We start from the raw sequence: 27,130 nt of genomic DNA on the forward strand, positions 1-27,130 counted from the left end.
ACAACAACTAAGACTATTTCAGCACGCAATATAGTTGACGTGAAATATTTTGCGGGCATCAGGAAGCCGCTTGTAATTTGCAGGTGAATTTAAGGGAGAGGTTGGATGTCTATGAATAGGCCGTTGCACTTATCAAACCTCTGTGGAAATTCTTCTTAGATGAAGCTAGATGACGTTGACTAAACTATGCACATGATTTGGCATTCTATTGATTTGTGCTTATTGGCAAAAGACATACTTATAATGAGATATAAAAACAAACTTCTCAAATGACAACAATCACTGTGATTATAACTTTTGGGAAAATAACACTTTTTTAACACATGATAACACATTATTTTTACAATTTTACCGCATCACAGGATTTTTTTGTTTTGACTAAAACAAGACAAGAATTCATAGACATTTAGTCAACTAAACTTTACTAAACAAAAAAGGAAAAAGGATACTTAGTCTCCGGTGTAGACAACGGTGTAAGACTAAAGTTAAAAATAGCTGACAAAATGAACACAAAATTCAACACAAAAATATTTTTCTCATGAGAACACTTCATTAAAGACTTAATACATGAACGATATCGATCTGAATTCCATTACATATACTATACATGATTGTACTGCTTACGGTGTATGGCACTGCATGTGCAAAAGCATGTCACCTGTTTAACTTAGTTTTAATTATGTGTATAGTCATGTTTACTAATAAGTGTTTGGTCCTGTAAATGTAACTAAGTCCATGTCTGTAAATGTCACTGTATAAGATAAGTAAGTATCCCGTTACTGTGACTCTAAATCTGAGCCTCCAGTTTCCTTGACTCCTGAAAAATACAATAGTGTAAGACTATGTACTTTTTATTGTTTACAATGTTGGGATTGTTACATTATTAAATTCAACTAACATCTGTGGTTGATCTTTAATGTGCTTATGAAACAGCAGGCTTAAGCCATTGTATTTAGATAACAACTCCCTGGTAAGCGTTATTACGTTAAAGGTTAAAACTCAGTCTAGGATCTGGCGAGAGTTTATTAATTCTATTAAGGTCTCTGAGTCATGCGTATTTTAGAGTATTTTAATGCGCTGATCTCACATTTGTCTCTGATGATGTCAAGAGAGGATCAGGGTGGGTCAATAACTCTTAAAGAAAAGCATTTCATAATCCTCATCTCAGGCATAGCGAGGTGCACATGAGGTGAACAAACTTTCATGATCATCAGGCTTCCATGGTTTCAAATGGATACGGAATCCCTGTAATTTCCTCTCTGATGCTGTGCAAAACATTTTCATGTATTTAAGGTGTTGTGTTCATCATACTACTAAACTAAGCTGCTTGTGTACATTACTTTTCTGTCGGTGCTCTGAGATTATTATTTTGACCGTGTGAGATTAAGCCAATGCTGGTTAATGTGCTTGTGTGTCATTGTTCCAACCTGGGATGTCATCGTCTGCGTGGGTGCTGGAGGGGGTGCAGGAGCCCTTCGTTTTTTTAATTCCATATTCGGGGACATCCTGGAGATGTTCATCACAGACTGAGACTGACCCAAAGTGCTAGGACGGGTCTCCACGCACAGGACACCTGGCACCACGGTCACACCCTGAGTACCACACAAAGAGAGACCAGGGTTAGAGATAGAAACACATTTAATTATAGACAATTAACATAAACATGTTTATAATTGGCAGTATGTTTTACATAAAGTAGAACTGTAGAAGAGTTGAAGTTGAAATAACAGAGAGTAAAATAGAATGTATAAGTGGTGCAACGGATCACAAAACTCACGGTTCGGATCATAGTACGGATTCTGGGTCACTGGTCGGATCAGCTTATGTAAATGCTCATCATCTTTTTATTATTACAATTTGAGTAGTTTCGAGAAAAAGTTGAAGATATCAACCGATTAACCTGAAGATATCAACAGATTAATTTAACAGAGAATCTTGTTTCTTAACAGGAAATATTTCCTCCTTGGCTGTGTCATATAGTATGCATGCATTTTTTTTAAATGACAATACGTATAACAAAAAAATATGATCTTAACGTGCAAGTCAGAGTAAACAGCTGACAAATGGATCTCCAGAGATCAGATTATAAACGTGACACGTGTTTGAGGTGGCGACCATGAAGTATCTCGACTGACTTTCTCTCCTCTTCTCAAATGCATTACCGAATTATGAGTGAGCATCACATCAAAACTGATGAAGTGGCGCATGTTTCAGTTTTTTGTGGATTTTTTATGACATATTGAATTGCGTCATTTGCACTTTGACACAACATTACATTAATCGCTGCATAAAGCTTTCATATTGTACTGAGATGGTGGTCTAGTGGGTTAAACCACTGAACTGGTAAATCAAAAGGTTGCAGGTTTGATCCCAGCAGCCACCATCAGTGTGTCCATGAGCAAGACACTTTACTCCATGTTGCTCCAGGGGGATTGTCCCTGTAATAAGTGCACTGTATGTCGCTTTGGATAAAAGCGTCTGCTAAATGACTAAATGTAAATGTAAACGTACTCATCGAGATCCTAGAGAGAGAGCTAAAAACTCTCTTTTACTCTATGATGTATAAACTTACAGTTGAAGGAGTAGTTCACCTACAATATTATAATTCTGTCATCATTTACTCACCCTCTTGTCCTTTCAAACCTGTAAGACTTTCTTTCTTCCTCATAATATGATTATTTATAATGATAATTTATCAAATGTGTATTTTGCATTAAGATCTCATTCGGCTTAATTCTCTCAAATTCTTGATGTAAAAAATCTATAATTTATTAACTGCCTTCTAAGAATGCAGAAGTTGTTCAACAAGAATCTTGTGACTTTTCACATCCAAAAAAATGGATCTCACATGTAAGCCCAAATCATTTTGTGTGCTTAAAGAAAAACTTGAAAAAACATCTTCAACTTTTCAAGTTGAATAAAAGTTACATACAAATCATCAAAAGGTAACATTCCCTGTGAACGACTCTTATTTATCACACTGCAGATCATGAGTTCAACATAATCTCTCTTATATCCTGTGCGTGTGAAGGTGTCTTACAATAGTCCTGCGGTGGATCCAGAGTTTAGCCCCTCGGGGGAGGCAGGTAAGGCATAGGGCCACTGTAAGTTCAGAGCCGCACAGCTCCAACACTCTGAATGCCATTTAAAGGCCAGAAGGTTTAACAGAGCACAGCAAATCAATAACATTTGGGCCGGAAATGTCACAACCTGCTCCTGTAGAGAGTTCTGAGGGCATTACCCTTGCCATGACCCCACAGTCACATGCCATAAACCAGATGTTTAGCACGGAGAATTGTGACATACAGTAGACAACAATAGTGAGGAGAGATCACGGCAGCATTCAGCTCAAATTCTCCTTTTGTGTTGTTTTGAAAAAATATCAGGAAACTGGTTTGAGATGACAAGAGGGTACAATGATACCTCCACATTCCAGAGTTCCCCTAATGTCTAGTGCACAATGAATGAATGAAGTTCAGCTGCTTTGATGTTTGGGCGAGAGGAAAACACAGATCACATCTAGTCTTATAGCGTGAGTATGAGCACCACACTTTGCAAAGAGTTGAATTTGATATCTTGTCGTCTAAATCCCTTTTCACACAGAGTTCCTGGACAATACACAGAAAATGAGTCCAGGAATTTGTCCCGGGATCATTTGATTTGGTTCATTCACACTGCCAGTGATTTTCTGGAATCTGTGCGTGTGTTCACACACATCCCGTGAAGATCCCGTAAAGACACGTGACGTAATGAACTTCAATGTTATGCTATCTGCTATTTTTTAGTCTTGAATATAGGGTTGATCACGGTGAAAGATATTTCCTTGCAGGATTTTGATTAATAAATATTACTGCCTTTCTTTATATAGTGCTAACAATCTTTTGGTTATTCCGTAGCATATATTCTTGCCTTTTGCGAATATTAATTAATGCTAAATGTTATTAAGCTAAATATAAAATGTCATATGAAAATATATTCAAGCAAATTGTTCAGGCTTGTTCGGTGCAAATTTACACAGCCGGCTTGCAAAAATATAACGGAAGGTGCGAAGTAAAAATTAGCCATTATTTTTGCAACATAGCCACGGTATAATCATTTTTCAGTACTATGATGTAAAAAATGTGAGTTTAAAAATAGGTTTATCGTTTTTACAAAGATTCAGAAAAGTTATTAAGCATTTCGATTTTTTCTCGGAATAAGATCACACAGATGAAAAAAAAAAAAACATAAAAAACCTGAAAATCTCATTAATAGGCCCTAAAGCATATTACACACAATGCTATAAAAAACATAAATAAACACTTAGATCAGTATATGATCATCATGTTTATATTGTTTACCATGTTTTTGTTGAGAAAAACAAGCACATAAATGTTTGGGTAACAGTTTGGACTTTTACCACGGTCTGCACAGAAACTTGTGGCTTCTCATGGTGCACACTTAGCTGTGTTTTAAAGGTTGGTAAGCGATCAAGTTTATTGAAGCGCTGTGTATTTTCGTGTCAATGGTTTTGATAAAAGCAATTTCAAGTTTCAACTCTTGCATTCATCCACGATTAAGCTTAAGACAAATAGCAGGCCTATTTTTTTGTTTTCGATTGAGCTTGACTGAAGAAATTGTGACAAACACAGACATACGATTTAAACCAGTCACCATGAAAACGTACACACGCACCTACACAAACAAACACTGACACTTGTAAGTGCAGCAAGACAAAATAATCACAGCTCTCCATCACGGCCACTGTCATTAGACTACACAAGCTTGCTGCTAAAAGTTCGACGCCTCTTTTTTTCTTCACGTCCCTAAGAACGGAATGTTCAAAGCAGGGATGGCTATTAGCAGGTTATTGAATGGGAAATCAGTTACTGCGACTTGTTGGAAATACATCTTGGCACTGACTGTGATGATGTTCCATTACAACGTGCACCTGAACGTGTGTTCTTACAAGAACAGGGAAGATCATTAAAAAAATTAGCCACTGGGCCGTTTGGCAGGGTTTAACTGAGACTGAAAAAAGCTGACATTTTAGAGATAAAATTATGGGTGTCTGTGCTGTTGGGCGCACTTGCGAGAATCTGTTTAAGAACACAATGTGCTCCTTGGAAAAGAGAAGGGAGAGGGTCAGAGCAATCTGGGTGTGACTATAAGATCTTTGGCAGCTTGAGTATGTGTGTGTTCTTTTTGTAAGAGATGATCATAAATGTGGCACATGAAAAGCATGTTATAAAGCACTGTAATGACCTCAATGAAACACAATGTGGAAGACTTCTTAACCACACGAACTTGTGACAAGTGATTGAAGTATAAAAAACACATTGTTTACCTAAAACGTGTGAATGGCCTAGTTGAAAACAGGAAAGCAGTGTCATTAAAAGTATTGTGCTTAGCAAGAACAATTCAAATTTAAATCATAAAGAAAATAGCTAAGTCAAGCATGCTTTGTGCTCACTCCTGTGCCTTTGTGATTACCGACACCTAGTGGTGTTATCTAGTAGTATATACTTCATGAAAGACAAGAATTTTAGAACAGTTTAGCATTAACCAATCAGAAAAGATAACAAAAATGATGTTTCAAAAAGCCAATTTTAACCAAATAAATATAAACATACTAAAAATGAAACGGTAGAGATATTAAACTGCAAATATATATTAAACTATATGAAAGAGATGAGAGTACAGTAGCAAAGGACATGGAGGTTAATGGGTTAGTACTTACATTCTTGTTAGTATCAGCATTGTCAACAACACTTTTACCATCAAGACTGTCCATGTCCTCAGAGGTCTGAAATGGGATTGTAAAACTATCACTGCAGTCACACTTCATAATATCCCCCAAACCATGAAGTTCACTGCATATAGACTGCTACTTGAGTAAATAACAGAGATAGCTTTCATTTTCACATGCTTAGTTATTCTAATACATCAGTTCCCTATTCAACCACCCAGTCAATATTACAGGTTGTGGTCAATCAAGTCTGAGTTTCAATGTGCATTATTCAAATATAGAGCACTGTAAAGACACAGATATAAACGCAATGAGTGTGCGTGTCTAAGCAGGTGTGAGCCTCTGTTTTACCTTTGATTTCCTGCGATTAAACTTCAGGAATCCCAGCAGCCCCTTCCTCTCTGAGCCACTCAGACTCTGAGTGGAGTGAAGAGATTCTGCTGGAAGACAAATGCATTTAGTGGGCATCTTACACAAAAACCAGAAGTCAAAAGATGGGTAATGGTAGTAAACAAGATTTGCATTTCCAGATGAAAGTGATGTGCAGAATGGAGTTTTAGGTAGCTGTAACTAATGTTTTGTTCTGAATAAATATGTGCATACAAATAACAGTAATTGTGCAGTGGATGAGTAAATGGACCAATCACAATGATAGGTTTGCAAGCAAAAAATGATGTCAGCACATTTGTAACTAAAAAAACTAAAACAAACAAACACAGTGTTCACGTACTGTAACACAGTTACAACTAATATATTGCACACTTTTTCTATAACGCATTGCAGTCTAACAAAACACTTCACTCAATTACCATAAAAAATACCGAAAATTTAGAATAATCTAGTTAATAAACGGTAAACACATACACAATCCGTCTCATTAAAGAAAGCATGTTTAGTGTTTTGAAAGCTTTTGGCATTGAGTAAAGTGCTATTCCTGTGACATGTACTGCATTTCAACACAAGATGGCGCTGCACTTCTGTGATGCTACAAAGCCTCTTTATCCACACATCTACACAGCAAGAACACTATTTAAGTTGAATTAGCAAGACATTGAGCAGGTTTTTCTAAACGCAAAAAATTACCCAAGCATCACACAAAAAGCACAAGAGATGAAAATATATGACAAGCACTGCATGCCTAATATTTCATTATTAACAGGTTAGTTCCTTTTTAAAATGCATGTTCTACGACAGAGACATAAATCAAGCCGAGCATATTCAACTACACATAAAGCCCTTGTGCTTGAAATCATTAACACACCATTAGTACCTGAGTAGCTCAGGGCAGGTGTCAAAGTCATTTTAGGCTGGCGAACTGAAAACAAATCAAGTTATGATCAAAACTCAGATATCATAGCCACTACCCTCACTTCTTTAGGGTTTTCTTTGCGATTTAATTGAATACTTCTAGATTAATTACAAAAGAACATTTGGGATTGAAGACAACAGACCGTGTCCAAAGGGCCTCGTAAACAAATATACCATGTGTCAATGCTTTACCTAGGGTCTGGTCCAGACATACAGTTCTTTGATTTCCAGATCACTCAAGGATTTGTCCAAGTCCAGCTTGTGGTTGCTGCTGTTGTCTGTGAGCAGGAGAACATGGGCTGGATCAAACTCGCACTTCTGACAGATAACCGGCACCAAGGTATGCAGGGGGACCAGTGGATTTACTCGAAACACCGCCTTCTGATTGCGATGATAGTTCACAACCAAACGCACTGTTTTCTACAAAATATGAATAGAAAGATAGAAACAAGACAGCTAAATAACCAGGCTTCAATAGAGAAAGGCATTACTGCAACTTAATAAATAACTTCTATTTCATATATAACTTATATTAAATATAAACACACTAATAAAAAAGATACAATTGTGAACATACACAGTGCCAAGTTACATGTTTTGCTTACAAACAATTTATTGAGAACAATTGCAAGTCTCAAAGAAAAGCTTCAGACAGCATTAGTATTCATATTCATGAAATTACTCTGTATGAAAGTTTCAGCTGGACAGGTAGAAACAAAACAGACCTTCTACGTACACAAGCATGCAGACAGACAGTCACCACAAACAAGACAGATGTGTGGCTGTTTTTTGCTTTAGTTCAAGTGTAATCCCACTTAAAGAAAGTGCCATTTCAGTTGGTCACACGCTAGCTATGAAACATCCTCACACTTACATGGATGTGAGAAAACTTGCAGGATATGCACTGCACAGTCTAAGTGTTCTTTGAGTGTTTGTCCATCCGTCATGTATGAAAGCATATTTGTAACGTGACGGATATAGCATATATAAAGATATCAACACTAGACACAGCCTGGTGCCATTCTGCATTGACGATTGACAACCACTTCCTACATAGCTGAGCTGCTTTTTCAGTGTAACATTCTTGGTCTTTATTATCCCAATTTAACCAAAAACCAATATTTCCATTGATTGGGCAACAGGTAATAGCCGATATAATATACAGTCAGACATCACAAAATAAACACAGGTGACACAACACCCTATTCCCCGGGTCATGGTTTATTGTGTAATAATAACCTGTACATTCTTTATTATCTTTTTCTTACATAACACTATCACACCTCACACAAAAAAATGAATTTCTGAGCCGACATGTGGTTGTGTGTCAATACACAGAAAGCCTTTCATTTCTGTGCTTATTCACTCTTGTGTTGTGTGACTGCTGTAGCCCAGTGACAGGCTGGCTGTATGTTTGTCGAAAACAAGCCCATGTAGGTGAACGTGAGTCTCTGATAGTCACGGCTACTATACTCCTTAAATCTAATCAGAGGTCAGACTATAGTGAAGAGCCTCTAACCGCCCAGAGGTCAGATATGTGAGAGAGAGAGAGAGAGAGAGAGAGAGGCCAACCAACCTGGCTGAGGAAGAAATAATGCATGGTAACTAAAGGTAAGACTCTCATCAAATATTCACACATGTGCGGGAGAAAAGGGCACTAGAGAAAGAGAATGAACACTCAGAGCAAAACCTTTTAAAGACACACTGTACCTTTACTCAAACCCTTTTATTGATGACTCCACCCTCCTGATGCAGTACATGGGGAATAATTACTGTGCCATTAAAAGCAATACGAGTTATATGCAAGATCAAAAACACAAAACAAAATATAAAAAAAGAAACAAGACTATATAAACCAGGAAGTTTCGCACATGTGATGTAGACAAACACTTGGCAATGCTTGAATCTCTTGAAGAGATGTACGTCTACATCCGTGATCTAATGTCAGCAGTAGTTTCTGAGCGCCCTTACTGTTCCATTGATATTTATTAATTTAGCAGACACTTCTTACAAACGAGTGTGCACTTTCATTTTTGTAAATGAGCCAAAATAAGCTATCCCAGGACTGCCACATTACGTGACTTTAATGCCATCAGCCCTATATGTTGTCCAGCACGGTTATAACACGCAGCGTGTTTCAGACAGTCACTCACCTCTGGCACTTTGGGTGGAGGTTTCCGTATCACTTTGTCCTCAAAGACTCGTTCTTTAATCAGGGCGCAGGAGACATCCAGAGCGCCCAGCAGGGCGTTGGGCTTGAAGGCGACAGGCTGAGCATCAGGTGACAGCAGCTCCAGGGTGTGATATGTTGGATTGAGATGGTACTGACTGCACAGATCCACCAACAGATCCATCAGAGCTTTTCTGAAGAGACAAGGGTAGAAACAAGGACAGAGAAAGATAGAGTTACTTGACAATTAAGACTTGTATGAGAGAGAGAGAGAGAGAGAGAGAGAGAGAAAGAGAGAGAGAGAGAGAGAGAGAGAGCTTAGGTTACAGGTGTTACGTAAAGCAGCAAACTTGCATGAACGCTGGTCATAAAGGTTTGGCCTTACTAACCAGCTGTCAGTAATTGAACAGTCACCTTTCAAAAACTGCTATTCATGAATAATTAAACACTACTGATGGCTTTATTTCCTTTTCACAACATTAGATACAAGAGCATAAGTGAGATCAGTAGGTGATGGGGTCTTGCTCTCTATCAGCGTTTTTACCAAATGTCTCTGTTGTTTTTCTAAAAAACATTTGGACTATAATCCGACTGCTTTGTGAATAAGAGCCACAACAGTACTATTTGTACATGTATTTAGGAAAAGTTCAAAAATTATTTCTTTATATGCCAACCTGGATTTGTATCACAGTTTTCATGTCTATTGTCATGCTGTCAGTCTTTCACATTGCTGTAGGATGACTTTGTCACTACTGAGGGTTTGAATTTGTTGAAATTCAAAAAACACCGGACTGGAATGACCACAACAAATCTAGAAACACCGATGTGAAATGAAAATTTGGAGCAGGCTTTAAAAAAAATTTGTGGCTGTATTATTGTCCACTTTTTACGTTATTTGAACCTTGAACCCTTCAGCTACCATGCTAGATCTTTGACCCATGAAACACGTATGCACGAGTACTTTGAGAACGTCTTGGTAACATATGTAACCTCAGTTCCCTGATGGAGGGAACGAGACGTTGTGTCAAGAACGACAGATGGGGTTCGCCCTTGAGAACCAATCAACTCTGACTACTATAGAAAAGGCCAATGAAATTTGGCGAATGCAATTTGCATGCCGGGCTCCGCCCCCGGAAATCCGGTATAAAAGGAGGCCGGCGTGCAGCATTCACTTACCTTTGTTCTGAAGAGCCTGAGACCTCTCAAACTGCAGCAGAATACGATACGTGTTCGTGGCATAAGGGACACAGCGTCTCGTTCCCTCCATCAGGGAACTGAGGTTACATACGTAACCAAGACGTTCCCTTTCTGTCGGTCTCTCGACGTTGTGTCGAGAACGACAGATGGGGTTGCCTATGGAAAACGCCACAACGCTGTATCGCGTCACAATCTCTAGCGAAGCGACGGTAACAAGCCTGGGCGTGTCATCTCGAAGCTTTCGTTAGACTGTAACCTTCCAGTGTGGTGGTCGGGGGGTTCCAGAGCTTTCTTGGAGAAAGATGGGTACAGCCCTGACCGGTAACTTTCACGGACGGGGCCTTAGCTCTCTATAGGCGAGAGGCCGTCCAGATCAGTTTACACCGGGTAAGCGCGACTCTTAATCAGAGAAGCGCTACAGAGGCCACCTCCTACCCGTGGGGAGGAATATGGTGGATATAGGTATGGTCTCGTCCTTGGAGGAGAACGCATGGAACGTGCGGACTGAGTAGTTAACCGCGAGGTGGAGGCCCACCTGGGGAAGCTCATGGGTTACCAGGAGTGGGAACCATTCTCATGAGGATACATCAGACGGAACAGCCCGCGGAGGGGGTGTTACAGACGTCCGGTAGCACTAGGTCCGGTTAGAGCTATCTGTGATAGCTCACATGGTATCCCGGCCTAAGGGGGAAGGCTGCTCTGCCCAGCCAGCCCCCAGGGGGTGCTTGTTTGGTGATGGATGGAATGCCTATTCTTAACCAGTGTCTGGGTAAGAAGGGAGGCTGGTGAGGTACCAGTTTCTTAGTGATGTGTTCGGGTAATAAGAAAAGGTAAAAAGCACACTGACCCAACCTGTTAGAGGGTGGAAAGGTGCTTTCGCAGGCATACGCCCCCCCGGATGCCAGTCCTACATGTCGCCACGCAGGACGTGGGCTGACACCGGGTTTACGCGAAGGTTGTTAACCCTTGCGAAGGTGTTTGGGCATAGCCCAACCCGCAGCTCTACAAATGTCTGCTAGAGAGGCGCTTCTGCCAGTGTCCAGGAGGTGGCTAAACTCCGTGTGGAGTGAGCCCTCACTGCCAATGGGCATGGGAGATTCTGAGATCGGAATGCCGTCGTAACGGCGTCCACGACCCAGTGCGCCAGCCTCTGTTTGGAGACAGCCTTCCCCTTCTGCTGTCCTCCAACAGACACGGAGCTGGTCAGAGCTTCAGAGCTCTGCGTGCGTTCCAGTACGTACTGGACACAACACTTATCGGGTTGGGTCTTCCTCCCCTATGGGGAGCGCCTGCAAGTTCACCACTTGGCCCCGGAGGGAGTAGTGGGAACTTCTTGGGCAGGCATCCGGGCCTGGGTCTCAAGATAACGTGAGAGTTTCCAGGGCCGAGTTTAAGGCAATCCAGGGACACGGAGGATGCTCGGTGGTCCCCTACCCTCTTGAAGGAAGTGAGCGCCGTCAGGAGGGCCGTCTTACTCTATGAGGAAGATCGGAACCTCCGAGGGGCTCTTTGGGGGGCCCTGAGGCTCCCCAGGACCACTTAGGGTCCCAAGAGGGTATGGAGCGGAGATGAGGCGGATTCCGCCCTCTCGCTGCTTAGGAACCTGGTGACCAGGTCGTGTTGCCCTAGAAACTTTCCACCGACTGAGTCGTGATGAGTGGCAATAGCGACTACATACACTTTCAGTGTGGATGTTAGTCTCCAGTCTCGTGAGAAGGGGAACACAATCCTGATCAAGCACCTCAGTGGGTCTTTCTCGTTGAGAAAGACACCAGGACGAGAAGAGGCACCGTCTAGAGGCGTGTAACCGCCTAGTAGATGGGGCCCTAGCCTGGGTGATGGTCTCAGCCGTATAGGGGGAGTAGCCATCTTAGGATCTTCTCGTCCCGTCTAGAGACCAGACATGGGTGTTCCAGAGGTCTGATCTGGGATGCCAGAACGTGTCCTTCCCCTGAGAGAGCAGGTCCTCTCTCAGGGGAATGGTTCAGGGGGAGTCGCTGTCCAGAGCATCGGCTCTGAGGCCAAGTGCGGTTAGACCGGTGTGGTGTAACCAATAACACTTGGTGCTCCTGCTCCCTGACCTTGCACAGAGTCTGTACAAGAAGGCTCCTGGGGGGGGGAAGGTGTGCTTCCGCCCATCCCGCGGCCAGCTGTGCGCAAGTATATCCGTGCCGAGGGCAGGGACTATCAAGCGGGCAAATGGTGGTGTTACGGGAGGTGAACAGGTTTTACCTGGGCCTACCCGAACAGCCTCCAAATGAGCTGGACTGCACGGGGGTGGAGTCGCCACTCTCCACGAGGCATAAACTGGTGAGAAAGCACGTCGGCTGTCTAGTTCAGTTTGCCCGGGGTGTGTGGCCTGTAGGGAACGAGTCACCTGTTGACTCCACCGGAGGAGGCATCGAGCAAGTTGTGTTTAGCTGCTGTGTGCGAACGCCACCCTGACGATCTGTATTCACTACAGCTATAGTGCTGTCCTCGGAACAGCACGTGCATGTCTCGCACGAGAGGCCGTAGCCTGCTCAGTGCAAGTAGCATAGCCCACAACTCTTGGCAATTGATATGCCAGCGCAGGCGGGGGTTCGTCCAACACCCCACCTGCGTGCCCGTTGCACACTACACCGCACCCCTGCAGGGAGACTTCAGTCGTCACCACGACCTGCCTCATAACCTGCTCAGAGGGACCTGAGTCCGTCGAAAAAGTCATAAAGACTAGGGGTTATGGTGCGTCGGCAGCAGGGCGGCATCACCATGCGCCTGCTGCCGGTGTGCCACGCTCTCCTCGGAACTCGACTCTGAAACCAGTGTTGGAGCGGTGTCATGTGCATCAACTCGAGGGGTATTAACCCGCGAGGACGCCATGTGTCCCAGGAGCCTCTGAATTGTTTCAGGGGGACCGCTGTCTGCCTAAAATGTTCATTTCAGACAGTTCAACACTGGTTGGGCACAACTGCGGACAGGTGTGCCGACATGGTGACAGAGTTGAGTTCCATACCGAGAAAGAGGATGCTCTGCACTGGGGAGAGCTAGCCCCTCTCTTGGTTGACCTGGAGTCCCAATCGACATAGGTGCCGGAGCACCAGGTCCCTTTGTGAACATAACAGATCTCGCGAGTGTGCCAAGATAGGCCAGTCGCTGAGATAGTTTAGTACCCGCTCGCCTTCCTCCTCTCAGGGAGAAAGGGCGGTCAGGGACAGACCGAAAGGGAGGACTCTGTACTGATATGCCCGCCTCTCGCACGCGAACCGTGGGAACGGCCGGTGTCGAGGAGGATCGAGACATGAAAGTAAGCGTCCTTCAGGTCGATTGCCACGAACCAATCCTGACACCTCATAGATGTCAGGACGCGCCTCTGTGTGAGCACCCTGAATGGCAGCTTGTGAAGGTGCTCTGTTCAGGGTACGCAGCCTTTGGGGGCAACCCGCCGTCTTTCTTGGGAACGATGAAGTGCGGGTGGTGACCCACTGAACATCTTGGTTTTGAGGGACGAACTCGATGCCTGTTTTGCCAGAAGGGTGGTGACCTCTACCTGAAGTACGGAGGCGTCCCTGCCTCTGACAGAGGGAGAGATGATGCCCCGAAACTTGGGTGAGTCTCTTGCGAACTGGATCGAGTAACCAAGACGGACCGCCCTCATTAGCCAGCGAGACAGTGTGGGCAGCTCTCGAGCTCCCAGGGACTGTGACAGGGTGACCAAGGGGACGGTCTGCTTCATCATTCCCACGGGGGGTGGTTCGTCGGCTGGCGGAGCTAACCATGTCGTGGGGAGTCCCCGGAGGGAAGGTTTGCTCCGCCTACTTACCTGCCTGGCGGGACGACGGCACGCACTGTCGGTTTGAGAGTGGTGACGGCTGTCGTATGTGTACGACCTCACGCCTCGCCAGGGTGTGAGGTCGGTTCGCCGAGCACAGTCCAGTGGAGTGTGCGATCGGCTGCAAGTAAACCCGGGGAGAACAGAAAACTCAGTGAGTAAGTGGGCGCCAAGCCCTAACAAGGGCCCGGCTTTGGTGACGAGGCAGGAGTCGTCCCGTACCGACCGATCAGAGCCGTGGCTGTGAAGGTTCGGGCCCGATGTTGTTCTCCCTGGGGTCTTCCCGTCAGTGTCCCTTCTCGCGAGGAGGTTGCTGACGGGGTGGAGGTTTCCCCCTCGACCTCTGCTTCCGGGGTGCCGCCTGTGGGGACACAGGAACCGGAGCCGATGTCGAAAGGGTCCTGGATTGCAGGGAAGCAGACGTCACGTGAGATCTCGGAGGCCTGTAGGCGGCCGAGTCGCAGCGTGAAAAAAAAAATGTGGTTAATTGCCACTGTCTGCTTCGCCGTCAAAAAACTGCTGAGCGCAGTCCTCGACGGTGTTACCAACAACCCACCCTGCGAGATGAGTGCATCAAGAAAGCGGACTTCCTTGCTGTCACTCTTCTGCACAAGGTATAGCCGGGGGTGTCTCTCCTGGACCACTACCGTGGACATCGTCCGACCCAGGGCCCGTGCCGCCGCCTTAGTCGCCCGTAGAGCGCTGTCAGCGGCGGCACGGAGATCCTGCATTATACCCGGGTCGGCCTTACCCTCGTGGAGCCCTCTCAACGCCCTGGCCTGGCGGACCTGCAGGATGGCCAAGGCATAGAGAGAGGAGGCAGCCTGGCCCGCAACATCGCAAGCTTTCGACACCAGTGATGCCGAAGTATTACGTGCTTTGGACGGTAGCAGTGGTCGATCCCCCCCCAGGTGGTAGCCGTCCGCGGCACAGGTGCACCGCAGGCGGACGTTCCACCCGGGGGATCTCGACGCAGTCCTTGGCTGCCTCACCATCGAGGGAAGTAAGGGAGCCAGAGCTGGTTTCACTGGAACGGTCCATTAGTGGAGCGTTCCAAGTTTTACACAGCTCCTCATGCACCTCCGGGAAATAAACATGGCACCCGGGGTGGGCGCGGTTTGCACCGCGCACCGACCTCGGGAACCACGTATCCCCGGGTTAGCATGGATGACATCACTTCTGCTTCCTCCAGAACTCGACCGCTGGGGGTGGAGTTTGGATTCGGCAGAGTCGGATGCCAGTCTCCCTCCGATGCTGCGAGCGACATCTCATCTACGTCACACATCGTTTCCGAGTGTGTGCGTGGGGATCCGGACGGTATGCCACCGCCGGTTGGGGAACGTTCAGAAGAGCGAATCGGGGTGCGATCGGCCCGTGAGCACTTGGCTGGCGGGTTTACGTTCGCAGAGTTCCCCATATCACTAACGCTGCTAACGTGGGTGGTCATCGGGGCCGTAGCCACAGATGTCACAGCCCGGGTAGCAGACGAAATGGTGGCTGGTTCCCGTAGGAAGACAGCCACCCGTGACCGCAACTTCTGAATGACAATCTGCCCGCAGTGCAGGCAGATGTGTCAACGAACGCTGCTTCAGTGTGCTTGACACCCAGACACCTAATGCAGCGATCGTGTCCATCCCCCTCCTCGATGAGGGTGCCGCACCCAAGAGAACAGCGGGACATGCCGCGCTGGAGAATGCTCAGTCAGTCCTGAAAAGGACTTTTAGAAAAAATCTCTAACACCTCCGGAACCACCGAGACGCCCAGGGGAAGGTCGCTGCAGGAAGGGACGATCCGCTGTAACACGTCGTAGCACCAGCGTGTAGTTTTAGAGGATTGAATCCTGAGTTGTACTCATGAGTGATGGCTCTGAAGAACAAAAGGTAAGTGAATGCTGCACGCCGGCCTCCTTTTATACCGGATTTCCGGGGGCGGAGCCCGGCATGCAAATTGCATTCGCCAAATTTCATTGGCCTTTTCTATAGTAGTCAGAGTTGATTGGTTCTCAAGGGCGAACCCCATCTGTCGTTCTCGACACAACGTCGAGAGACCGACAGAAAGGGAACTCAGTTTTGAGTGGCCGCTATAATTCATAATGAAAAGGTTTTAATTGTGTTGAAATCAGCAACTATACAACATTGTCAAAAACAAGGCCGTGTAGGTGAACGTGAGTCTCTGATAGTCATGGCTAATATACTCCTATCTATGTGTATAGGGTTTCTTTTCATCTCATGATTAATTAAAAATATATAAAATATTGTATATATCCTCATCGCTGTTTTTCCAAAACCTTGGTCCAAATTCACAGTTTTTCTGGAAACGGGAAAAAAGATGCACTTTTTAAATGATTAAAAACTGTGTCTTCAAAGTTGACAAACACTTTTTAATACTTTCTATTGGGTAAATACAAAAATAAAGGGTGAGTAATTAGAATTTTGATGGTTTATGAAAAAAATAAAAATGACAGCACCGACATGACATGTCAGAGTGTCTCATGAGTTGTTTACTAGCAAAAACTCTGGCATTAACAGGCCACACTTGCATATTACAAGGCTGTGAACACTAAGCTCTTTTTCAGTTAACCCCCTGATAAGAAACATCAGTCACTTTAAGAATGCATCTTTGCATCCTCTAAGAATGCACTCTGTGCACCATCAAAAACTCATTAGTATCATCAAAATTAAAGTGTACTTTCTTTGAAACAAAAACACAAACTAAGCTATATACAGTATAACCAAAACTGGCAAGTGGTAAAATGTAGGGATGCACCGATCCTACTTTTTCCTTTCCGATCCGATTTCGATACCTGAATTCTGTGTATCGGCCGATACCGATTCTGATCCGATACTAGCACTGTTTTTCATGATCAAAGTAGACTTGCATATTTTAACTTTTATTGCCAGAGGTGGATAGTTAAGAATGTTTACTTTCAAGTACATTTTAAAATATATGTACTTTATCAGAGAACTTTGGACAAAAAAATACTTTCCTACAGTATGAAGCACAGCAAATTTACTCCACTACAGTCCATACATTTTTTTATTTATTTTTTACTTTAAATCCATGAGTACATTAAAATCTACCATTTTCCTTCACTTAAGTATTTTTACTTAAAAGTATGATTTTTTTTTAATGTTATTTAGTGCTTTATTTAACTTAAAAATACATACAAAACAAAATGTGGTCTCATTAAGCACAGATACTTACAAAATGTTTAACAAATAAATTTCTGTTTATTGCACAAAGCTATCACAATATAAAAGTCTCCAAACTCACTCATGCACATCCTGGACACAAAATGATGCGCTTAATACATTCGCTTCTACGTTATTTAAAGTCATGCGCATTGGACGCAGAATGATGCGCTTAATGCACCCGCTTCACTCACGCACATCCCGGATAGTGATGATCGTGTATTCGCGGGGATCTTTGCTTCCCAAGTTCAAAACAGTTATAACACAAAGAGAAGAGATATGTTATGTGTTTAAATCATAGTACATTGCATCCATCCTAAAGTAAAAAAAAAAGAGTTATAGTGTATGAATGACGCATAACATAGACCGGTTCGGGTGCTTGAATCTAATAACTTTACACTCAGCGAGTACAGTCTCCGGCAAAATGCATTTTAAACAAAACCACAGTCTACTATCTAGTGATTAGGAAGAATATTGAAAACTTTTGAACGAGTAACGTCCTGACTGTTCCCGGACACACGCATGCTGGATTGAGATTGACAGATGACCGCACCAGCGGAGGTCAGAGTTTTTTAATTATGCTATATTGGTTTATTCCTCGCATAAAGCTATCAAAATACATGACAACGAATACAGTGCATGACACAGTTTATGGTAATTTCCTGATGGATAGTCCTTTATGAAGCTTTAGAGTAACTTCCACGGGTATCGCAACGGATCGGACTGAAGAGAACCCGTCAGTCCGATACCCGATCCAGCAAAAAACATCCGGATCAGCCCCAATTCCGATCCAGAGTATCGGATCGGTGCATCCCTAGTAAAATGCCGCTTTAAATACGTGACGGTCAAGTCTGCACTTCAACCACAGGTAACTAACAAGACAGACTGTTCACAGTTACAGAAATATTCCAAAACATAAATCACATGACTCGTGCAACAGTGAGAACATTCAACATTTTGCCATGCAACATTAAGTGAAAATGCCTTGCACTATTCATATTCTATTTATACTCTTGAATAAAGAACAGACAATTTTTTCCACAAAAACATTGACATATTTGTGATTTATTAACTACAGAAAAGCTGTACATTTTGTTGCCTTCAGTAATCGTATTTATGCGCTAGTGACACTCGAATGAACACTCACCTGCCGTCCACATTGATGGTGGTCTGGTACCCAGTAGGCAGAGTGATGTGGAGATCTACGCTGGATTGAAGTATGTTTTCTTTGCTTTCCCCACCAGAAGATCCTCCTCCATCAGGCACAGCATTACGGAAGATCCTGCGGGGGGCAGGCTGAGGGGGTCGAGGTGGAGGGGGGGCTCTACTCTTCATTCTCCTCCTACAAAATGAAAGCAGTGAAACTGTAAATTATGAAATATTCTAAATTATGCTCTCCTATAAACATCTTTAATAGCCTCAATTACCAAGAACTGCCAAGTAAAGACACCCCTGTTTGAAAATCAAATTGAAAAATCTGTGAAAACCAAATTTCTACATAAAACTTCAGTTTGTGCAAAACATACATCAGCTTGGCCAAACAAATTACAAAACTTTTAGCTTTGTGTCACTGCAAAAACTTAAATTTTTGCTATAAAATACGTGCTTTCTTATTTGGGCCAGTCCCTCTGGGCTCTTTAATACATTATTGTTCATCTGCATGTTAGGTGTGTCTGATAGAATAGTGGGATTTCATGTCCATGTTTCATGTTCATCAGGTGAAATGAGTTTATTGTGTTAACCATAAAAATAAACTTGACATTACTAGATATTTTGCTATTGTTTAACAACAAGCTTTAATCATTGTCAGGTAAAAACAGCACGTTAAATATTTCCAACTGACCAGTAAAAGGCTATCATGGCATGAGATACTGAAGTAAATGCTATACACATTACCTAGAAGTCAATGGTGCAACCTTTGGTGTTATACCGACACAGCCAACAACCCATTGCTTTATATGACAAAGAATTGAAAAGATTTCCCTCTGCTTCAATCCACTCACTGTATACTAAAAAAAATAGGGTTGGGCCGATAGTGATTCCAACAAATGTTTCACTTTCGTCACTTGCCCCTCGCTGCGGGCTGCAAATCGCGTTGTAAACAAATATGAACAATGCTAAATATATAATAATAAAATATAATATGAATGAATAATTAATATATAATATAAGCTCGCACTGTTCAGATCAGATGCGCCTGCCTTTATAACTGTGGAGCTTGCGCTGTAAAAAGAAGAAGCTCAGCTTCTTGCCTGACTTTACAACGGTATAACGACTCATGTCTGCGCAGCTCGTGTTGTATAAAGAAAACGCACCTGACATTATATACCTGTGAAGCTCATGCTATACAGATGACACAAGTTTGACTTAATAAATGCCCAGCTGGCACTGAATAAAGTGTGTCTGCGCAGCTTGTGTACAAGTATGTAGTGTTTCAAGTGCTACAACTATGTAGTATCACATTGAAAAATGCCATGAAATATCGTCAATATTACAATGCCAATGGGTTCCTTTGTCATCAGCAAAAAGACTTGCACAGCTCCTGCCTGCCAAAAATTTGTATGGACAAGAATGTGTATGCCGCAAACCTTGCCATAAATTTGACTACACTTATGCAGCACATCAATTACATAAGTGTATTGCTTACAAGCAAAGTATTGCATATCATATTGCAGTAATAAAATGCAAGTCTGATCACACCCCAACCCACAATCTCTTTAGTTGATTAGATCAAAAACGTTTGTTCAGTCCATAAAAGCACAACATTAGCCATCATTGACATTGTCAAGATGTGCTTTAGACAAGTTGTTCTAACATTTCATGAAAGATTTGTAAATTCCTGCAAATAATCTATTCTATAACGGCATGAATTTTATAATTATTTTGTAAAAAACTGTATAAATAAAATCAAAATGCATGCTACAAAAAATCCACAGACAAAAACTTGTCAACGTATGAGAATCTAATATATTCAAGCACACTAAAACAATGCGTTCCTTCATGACAGATGCTTGGCAACTGACAGACAATTTACTTTGACTCCTAAACAACACAGTAATATAATTCACCAATAAACAAGCACAGAGAGTAACATACAGCTAGATCACATAACAACAATCTCAGTCAATGTTTTAAAGTGTTATAGTGAAAAAATCTGGTAAAACATGAAAACATATTTAAGAATAACTATTATTCATGTCTCCTTTATTAACAAAGCCAAAAATAATATCCCAAAGCCTGTCTCACTTTCACTCCCACACTGACTCAAAAACAAACTGTTCATTAATTTTAACTTATCATCCAAGCAAATTTCCTTTCTATTGTGCAAATATTAGCAAATGATTAAAACATCCTACTACTGTCAAAGCAGCGTGAGTCTACAGTCCGTATCCAGGAGTAACACGGCACCCAAGCTACTGGAACATGGGACGTCTTTGATCCTGGAAGACGCTTCTGGGCAGCTGAGATGTGCAGAGCATGTGAGAATGCTTGAACCCTGAGCACATCCAGTAAATGATTGATTCAAACTTGTGCCAATATTCCTGCTATCAACATGCTGTTGTGTCATTCACAGATTATGCAACCAGGGTTACTCTCCGCCCCGGAGCTACATACATGGTCACCTACTCCAAACAGACCAAATGAATTCTAAAACCGAATGATTTGAATAACACAACACATGACGTGGCCGATTTAAAAAAGATTTGAATGGCTCTGTTCTGCACAGCTTTATTTGTAAACTGTGCACTATAATGAGTACAGACATTCTAGAGACATGTCGCTTCACAATGAATATCGATTCAATCTGTTAGCGTTTCAAATCGATTCCCAAATTTTTAAACGTTACTAGAAAAAATAACGTGATGTCTTTGGAACAAATAAGGCTGAAGTCAAGTGCAAGAGCGGTGCAACACCCGGACCTTTTACAGAGTGCACACCTCACTCGCAAGCAAAGCAGAGAAAGAGAGAAAACTAAATACATTCAGCCCTGTAGGACTAAACTGCAAGATCAACTGAATAATTTTTTAGGATAGTCTTTCTCTGCATGTGCTCTGCGCAGTGAGTTAGCGACAGGGAGAAACAGCGCATTCAATTTACTATACCGCAGCTGACTTCTCAGTTAGTGCAAAATAGAGTTTCCCAAAACCTGTCGCTGTTTAGACTTCATACCATGAACAATCTTGTTTAAATATGCACAGTTTGTTAACTGTGACTGTCGTTTAACAACAGCATTAATGAGTCACTTATAATTACTATTATTTACTTATTTGAATGTCTGACAGCAAAATACGTCAATGAGGATGGCTTTACTGGGCACTCAGTTGATTTAAAATACAATTTATGACGGACAATTTGGTTGGGTCTGTGTGGGTTTTGTCTTGTTTTGTGCTCGATGTCAGAAAATAGAGGGATAAAGTTACAACTAGCCATAGCTATTTTCCCTGGTTGTTCCTCTGTTTTCTAGTTGATCGTGGAGTGGGACAGGGTTGGACCTGCACTGTTTTCTGCGAGTGGGACTTTCTGGGTCGAAGTAGGGGTGCTCTCCCATTTCCTCGTTGATATTTGCTCGGTGGCTTTTCGTCGGAGTCACTGAGTGCAGCTATAACACGTCAGAGGAGATCTGGCCCTCCCGGCTGAGCCTGGTTTCTCCCAAGTTTTTTTTTCTCCATCAATCAATCACTGGAGTTTGGGTTCCTCGCCACAGCAGGGCAGTGCTGGGTTGCTCACCGGGAGACTGCATTTGTTTATTAATTAGATATTATATATTAGAATGATCTTGCTTGTTCTATAAACACCATGCACTGTGCTGTGTTTTACCCTTGTGTTTTTCTGTTTTTCCTGTAAAACTGGTTTCGAACAATGCACATTGTGGAAAGCGCTATATAAATAAACTTCAATTGAATTGAAGATCTAAGAGTAGAAGCCAAAGTACCAACCCTAATCTGACTGAGCGCAAACGTGACGCAATGAGATCTTAAATATGCTTATTAGTACATCAAGAATCGAATCGTGACCCTAAGAATCGTTTCTGAATCAAATCCTGAGGGACCAAACGATTCCCACCCCTACATGTCATCATAAATAACCGCATGATAACAACACATTACAACACAATCAACATACTGTACATGTATTGTGTTGCACTGTGCAACATTTAAACCTGTAACAATAACCGGTTGGCCAAGTATTACAGCTATACTTGGTTAGTATTATAATTCATTACACAATTACTATGCCTTAATTGAACACACTGCATTTTAATACAGTAATTAAGCATTTTAAAAGTTTCCTCAGAGGAGCACTTTCAACAAGTTGGTATGACTTATCAGGGTCTTCATGAAATGTCTGGAACATGTTTTGTTTAAAAACCCTCAATGGGTGTGTAAACAAAACCCTTCTTGCCTCGTCAAAAACAGCTCTGCTCACAGCAACCCGTTTTGGTGCATGTCTCTTTAAATGATCATGAGTTACAGCGAACCCCAAACCCCCTTCCATCCATCATGTCAACACACAACACGTGTAGCTTACTGCCTTGGCAATGGTTTAGCTAAATGATATTTCCTGAATTCCTCCACGGTTCGTTGCGTCTTGAACGTCTCAAATCATTCGTCTGGAGACTAAAAATTCCGTCACAGCAAACAGAGCTCGCGTTGTGCGTGTATGCTTGCCTTAAATCCACAGATTGCGCACCTGCAGATCTCAGCGAAATAACGTGGATTTAAGCGCTTATAACGTTATTACACGCAACGTGAAAGCATAACTAGTAAGCTGTGAATGATTTTTCAGCCTAAGCACGAATGATGTATATGTTTAAAATGAAACTAACCTGCAGTTTTCGCCCTTTCATAAGCAAAACAAACAGTTTGCCGCAGCTAAACATATTAACTTCTCTATCCCTCTAGAGAAACAACTTTGAAGCTAATCCTGCTTGTACTGTCCCAGGGGCCCGTTCTTCGTACGTCGCTTATTACATCCGAGATCAAATGACACATCCGAGATGATATCATCGTGCTAATCATGATCCGGCTAATTGGGTTCTTCGAACACACCTGCTGTTTATGATTAGTATCGCTGGATTGAGTTATCTGAGATAATTGCGCGTTCATGCGCTTGTTTAAAAGGGGATATGTATCGATAGTAGAAACAATGATCAGCAACGCTGCTATTGGCTGCTCATCATGGCAAAAGAGCGCGCTCAGTTTTTCAACGCAGCAGAGCAAGAATTATTACTGGAAGGGTTTGCTTACAGTAATAATTTGAAAAAATAATTAAAACGCCAGTGGAGAGGGCTGGCAAAAAGTAGCAGACAAATTAAATGCGTAAGTGTTCCATGTTATGGTTATATCACTTACAATTACAGTATATAGTCTTATTTTAATAAATTCATATATATTTCAATTTTCGTAAATAATTTGTTGCTGCGTTAAATTATGTCTATAATCCAAATTGCTTGTACAGTCATTTCGACAAATAAATATTGAGTTAATTTCTTTGACTTGTGAAGGTGAAAGCTGTATAACTAATGTAATTTTTTTTTGCAATTTGATATTGATCATATTTTCTCCTTGTGTATTGTAATGCCATTGAGTTCTCCTCTTTTGTGTAGTTTTACATAATAAACCAACACTTTTATCTGTTCCCAAGAAAGTGGTGTCTGAAATATGTGCAGTAAGTGGACATTTATAACTTTACATCAAAAGGAAAGAAAGTGCAACACTTTGTAAAACCCATTTTTCTTTTGCACAGGACAGTGAAGAAACCCTCTCAGATGACTGTCCTTTGGAGGAATTACTTGTAAGTGCACAAATAACTTTATTTAATTTATAGGTGTGGACACATTATTTCTGACTGCAATATAGGAGGAGGAAACGCCTACAGACAGGCCTACAGCACAAAAATATACAGAGGTCGGCAGTCTACTTTTCCTTTTTCTGTTGCATGAGGCTTGTTGAGTTTTTTTTTTTTTTAATGGCACAGGGGGATATCCGTACCCTATATAAACAGAATCTTCAACATAAAATTGAGTATTTTGCTCTTAAAAAAACAAAAATTAAGGGGAGAAATTGAACTTGACACCTTAAAGAAGAAAAAACTGGCACTAGAAATTGAGTTGCTTCAAAAGAAACTTCAGAGTAATTGCTTAAACCCTATTTTTCACAAAGAGCACTATTGCTGCCCTCGGATAACTATATATCTTATTGCAGGCAAAAGATGACCATCACTGGCTTTTCTTGAGAAACAATCATTGAAATAAAACTCCATGAACTAAGCATGTTGTCTTCTATTATTCATTTAATGAAAGTTGCATTGTAACGGGTTTGTGGTCCAGGGAATGGTGTCATGAAGTACTGCCTGCCTGAAGGCATAGCCCCTGTCGCCAAACAGGATCCCATCGTCAGCACCTGGGAAAATGCAGTTTTGATAGGCTCAGAATAAAATTATGTAATACAGTGAGTTTTAAATAATTTTTCCTTACCACGTTCAAATAATGTGCATAAATGTGACTCTCTGAAAATCTTGGAGTCACCCACAGAACCAGGCCATGTGGCTTCCACATTTGTGATGTGGAACATTGAGTCGCACACCATCTAAAATATTTGAAATCAGTCTGCATACTTTTTGATTACGTTACTTTTATTTATTTATTGCTTATCTGGAATATGAATAATTGTTATAGTAATTTACTTGCACATTTACACTGTGAAATCCCTTTCTGTTCAAAAAATCCCCTTCATTTGGGCCAGGTGGGGCCTTGATGGGGACCTGTGTGCAGTCTATGGCACAAATAACATTAGGGAAGCCTGAGGAACAAATACTGTAAGTCCTAGGCTACTTTTTGGCATGATCATGATTCCATGATCTTCATTAACAATTATAATGTACCTGCAATGGCAAAAAAAAATCTGCTTCACAGCCTGTGGTCTTAAGTGGCATGGAAATACCACAAAGCCCCCTAAAAACTGTTTGAGTGACAGATAAACTTTGCGAGTGGCACGACATACAGCATTTTTACCCAAGTTTTCTGCATCTCCAATAGTGTAAAGGAAAGTGCCACTCGCAAAGAATCGCAAAGCTATTCAAACTGTGCAGTTGTTAAACCCCGACTGCGACGAGTCGAACATTTAACGTGTGGCTCCAACAAGTTGATAATGTATATTACACCCTCCAGAGAAAAACGATATCTCTCAATCAGTAGATTATCGCGCTGCGCTAAAGGATCCTGTCGATCTCGCAAAAAGCAATTAATTCGAAAAGCTCTTTGAATTATTCTGGTACCTTCAGCAACGCATTCCTGACGTAAAAACGGACAAGACATGTCTGCGAAAGACTTCCCATATCACCTCCGCTTATAAAGCCGTGATCTAATCCTGTTTACATGAAGTAAGCCTGCTCCCGAGCAGGTTCAAGCTTACGGACCTGTTGCTATGACAGCTAGTCCAGGATGAGCTTCGAAGAACCAAACAATCCAAGATCATGCCAAATCGTCAACAATCAAATCCAGCTAACCGAGTTAGCGACGTACGAAGAACGGGCCCCAGGTTGAAAAAGCACTGGGGCTTGAAGTGATTCGCACAAACAAGCAGGTTTTTACTTATGGTTTCGGATGGATTTCCACTAAAAATAAAAGAAATCTACTCCTCCTTGTTCCTAGGTTTGGACTCTGCGCAGCGATCTCCTTGCATGTTGTCCACAAACTTTAGCCATGACGTCACGTACACCGTGAAAACAACAATGGCGGAGCACGGTGGGTGGAACAGTGTAGAATAAGGGGAGGTAACATTATAATAAAATCCGCTTTGGACATCACAACCGGAGTGACATCTGAACGGCTCGATTTCTCACATGCTTGCAGGGAAAGGCAAACCAAAACAAACTTACTGGGTTCTTATTTTTCACGATTTCTGGGTTGCTAGATGCACCGGGGAACCGATTATAGCACTTTAACACAGAAAAAGTGGGGTTTTCATATGATGTCTCCTTTAAGCAGTTTGTAGAATTTCAACCGTTAAATAATATCTCTAAAATTAGTTCCGTTTCAGAACAACGGACGAATTCTACTGCCTCTGCTACCCAAGAACCCTCATAGCGTCTATAACCACACTCTGTAAGTTCTCCCCATCCCCTTCCTGCGGACGAGTGCGATATGGTTTCCAAACGACGTTTCTGCATTCACCGGTTCCATCAGCTTATCAAGACAAATTCATGCTATTATTATTTCACGACATTATTTATGACACTAGCAACAGACAATTGCGCTTATCACTACACTGGGGAACCTTTAAAGGGATAGTTCAGAAAGAAAAAAAATAACAACTTGTTTTACTCACCATCAAGGCATCCTAGGTGTATAATGTATGTGACCTTCTCATTTCAGGCGAATAAAGTCTATTTTTATATAATCAGACTATTTATCTTGACTTTTCCAAGCTTTATTATTTTAGTGATCGGACCTTAAAACTGCTGGACAAAAATTGCTCCATGATGTTAATAAAGAACTTCTGAAGCGAATCAATGCGTTTAAGAAAAAATCTCCATATTTACAACTTTATTAACTACATTAATAAACGGAACACGATTCTCATCTGTTTTTTATCAATGGGTGCACTTTATTAAGCTTCAAAATCTCATCCTCAATTCACATCCATTCTTAAGCTTGGAGGAGCCAATACATTTTTTTTTATTAACAATTATTAACTGTATTTGTCTAAAAGAAGAAACTCTTA

The 27,130-nt window shown here is 42.1% G+C and overlaps 1 protein-coding gene across 1 annotated transcript in view; it reads right to left on the reverse strand.

Annotated features, from left to right (window-relative positions):
* Nucleotides 1–27,130, reverse strand: part of cobl (cordon-bleu WH2 repeat protein) — a 78,573-nt gene that overhangs the window by 23,563 nt on the left and 27,880 nt on the right. Inside the window, 8 exon segments of the mRNA XM_056762079.1 lie at nt 1,428–1,592; nt 5,720–5,785; nt 6,080–6,168; nt 6,999–7,043; nt 7,229–7,246; nt 7,249–7,456; nt 9,190–9,400; nt 18,553–18,747. Of these exon segments, the coding sequence (XP_056618057.1) occupies nt 1,428–1,592; nt 5,720–5,785; nt 6,080–6,168; nt 6,999–7,043; nt 7,229–7,246; nt 7,249–7,456; nt 9,190–9,400; nt 18,553–18,747 (997 nt within the window).

Source organism: Triplophysa dalaica, chromosome 12 (assembly GCF_015846415.1).
Source record: "Triplophysa dalaica isolate WHDGS20190420 chromosome 12, ASM1584641v1, whole genome shotgun sequence".
Lineage (NCBI taxonomy): Eukaryota > Metazoa > Chordata > Actinopteri > Cypriniformes > Nemacheilidae > Triplophysa > Triplophysa dalaica.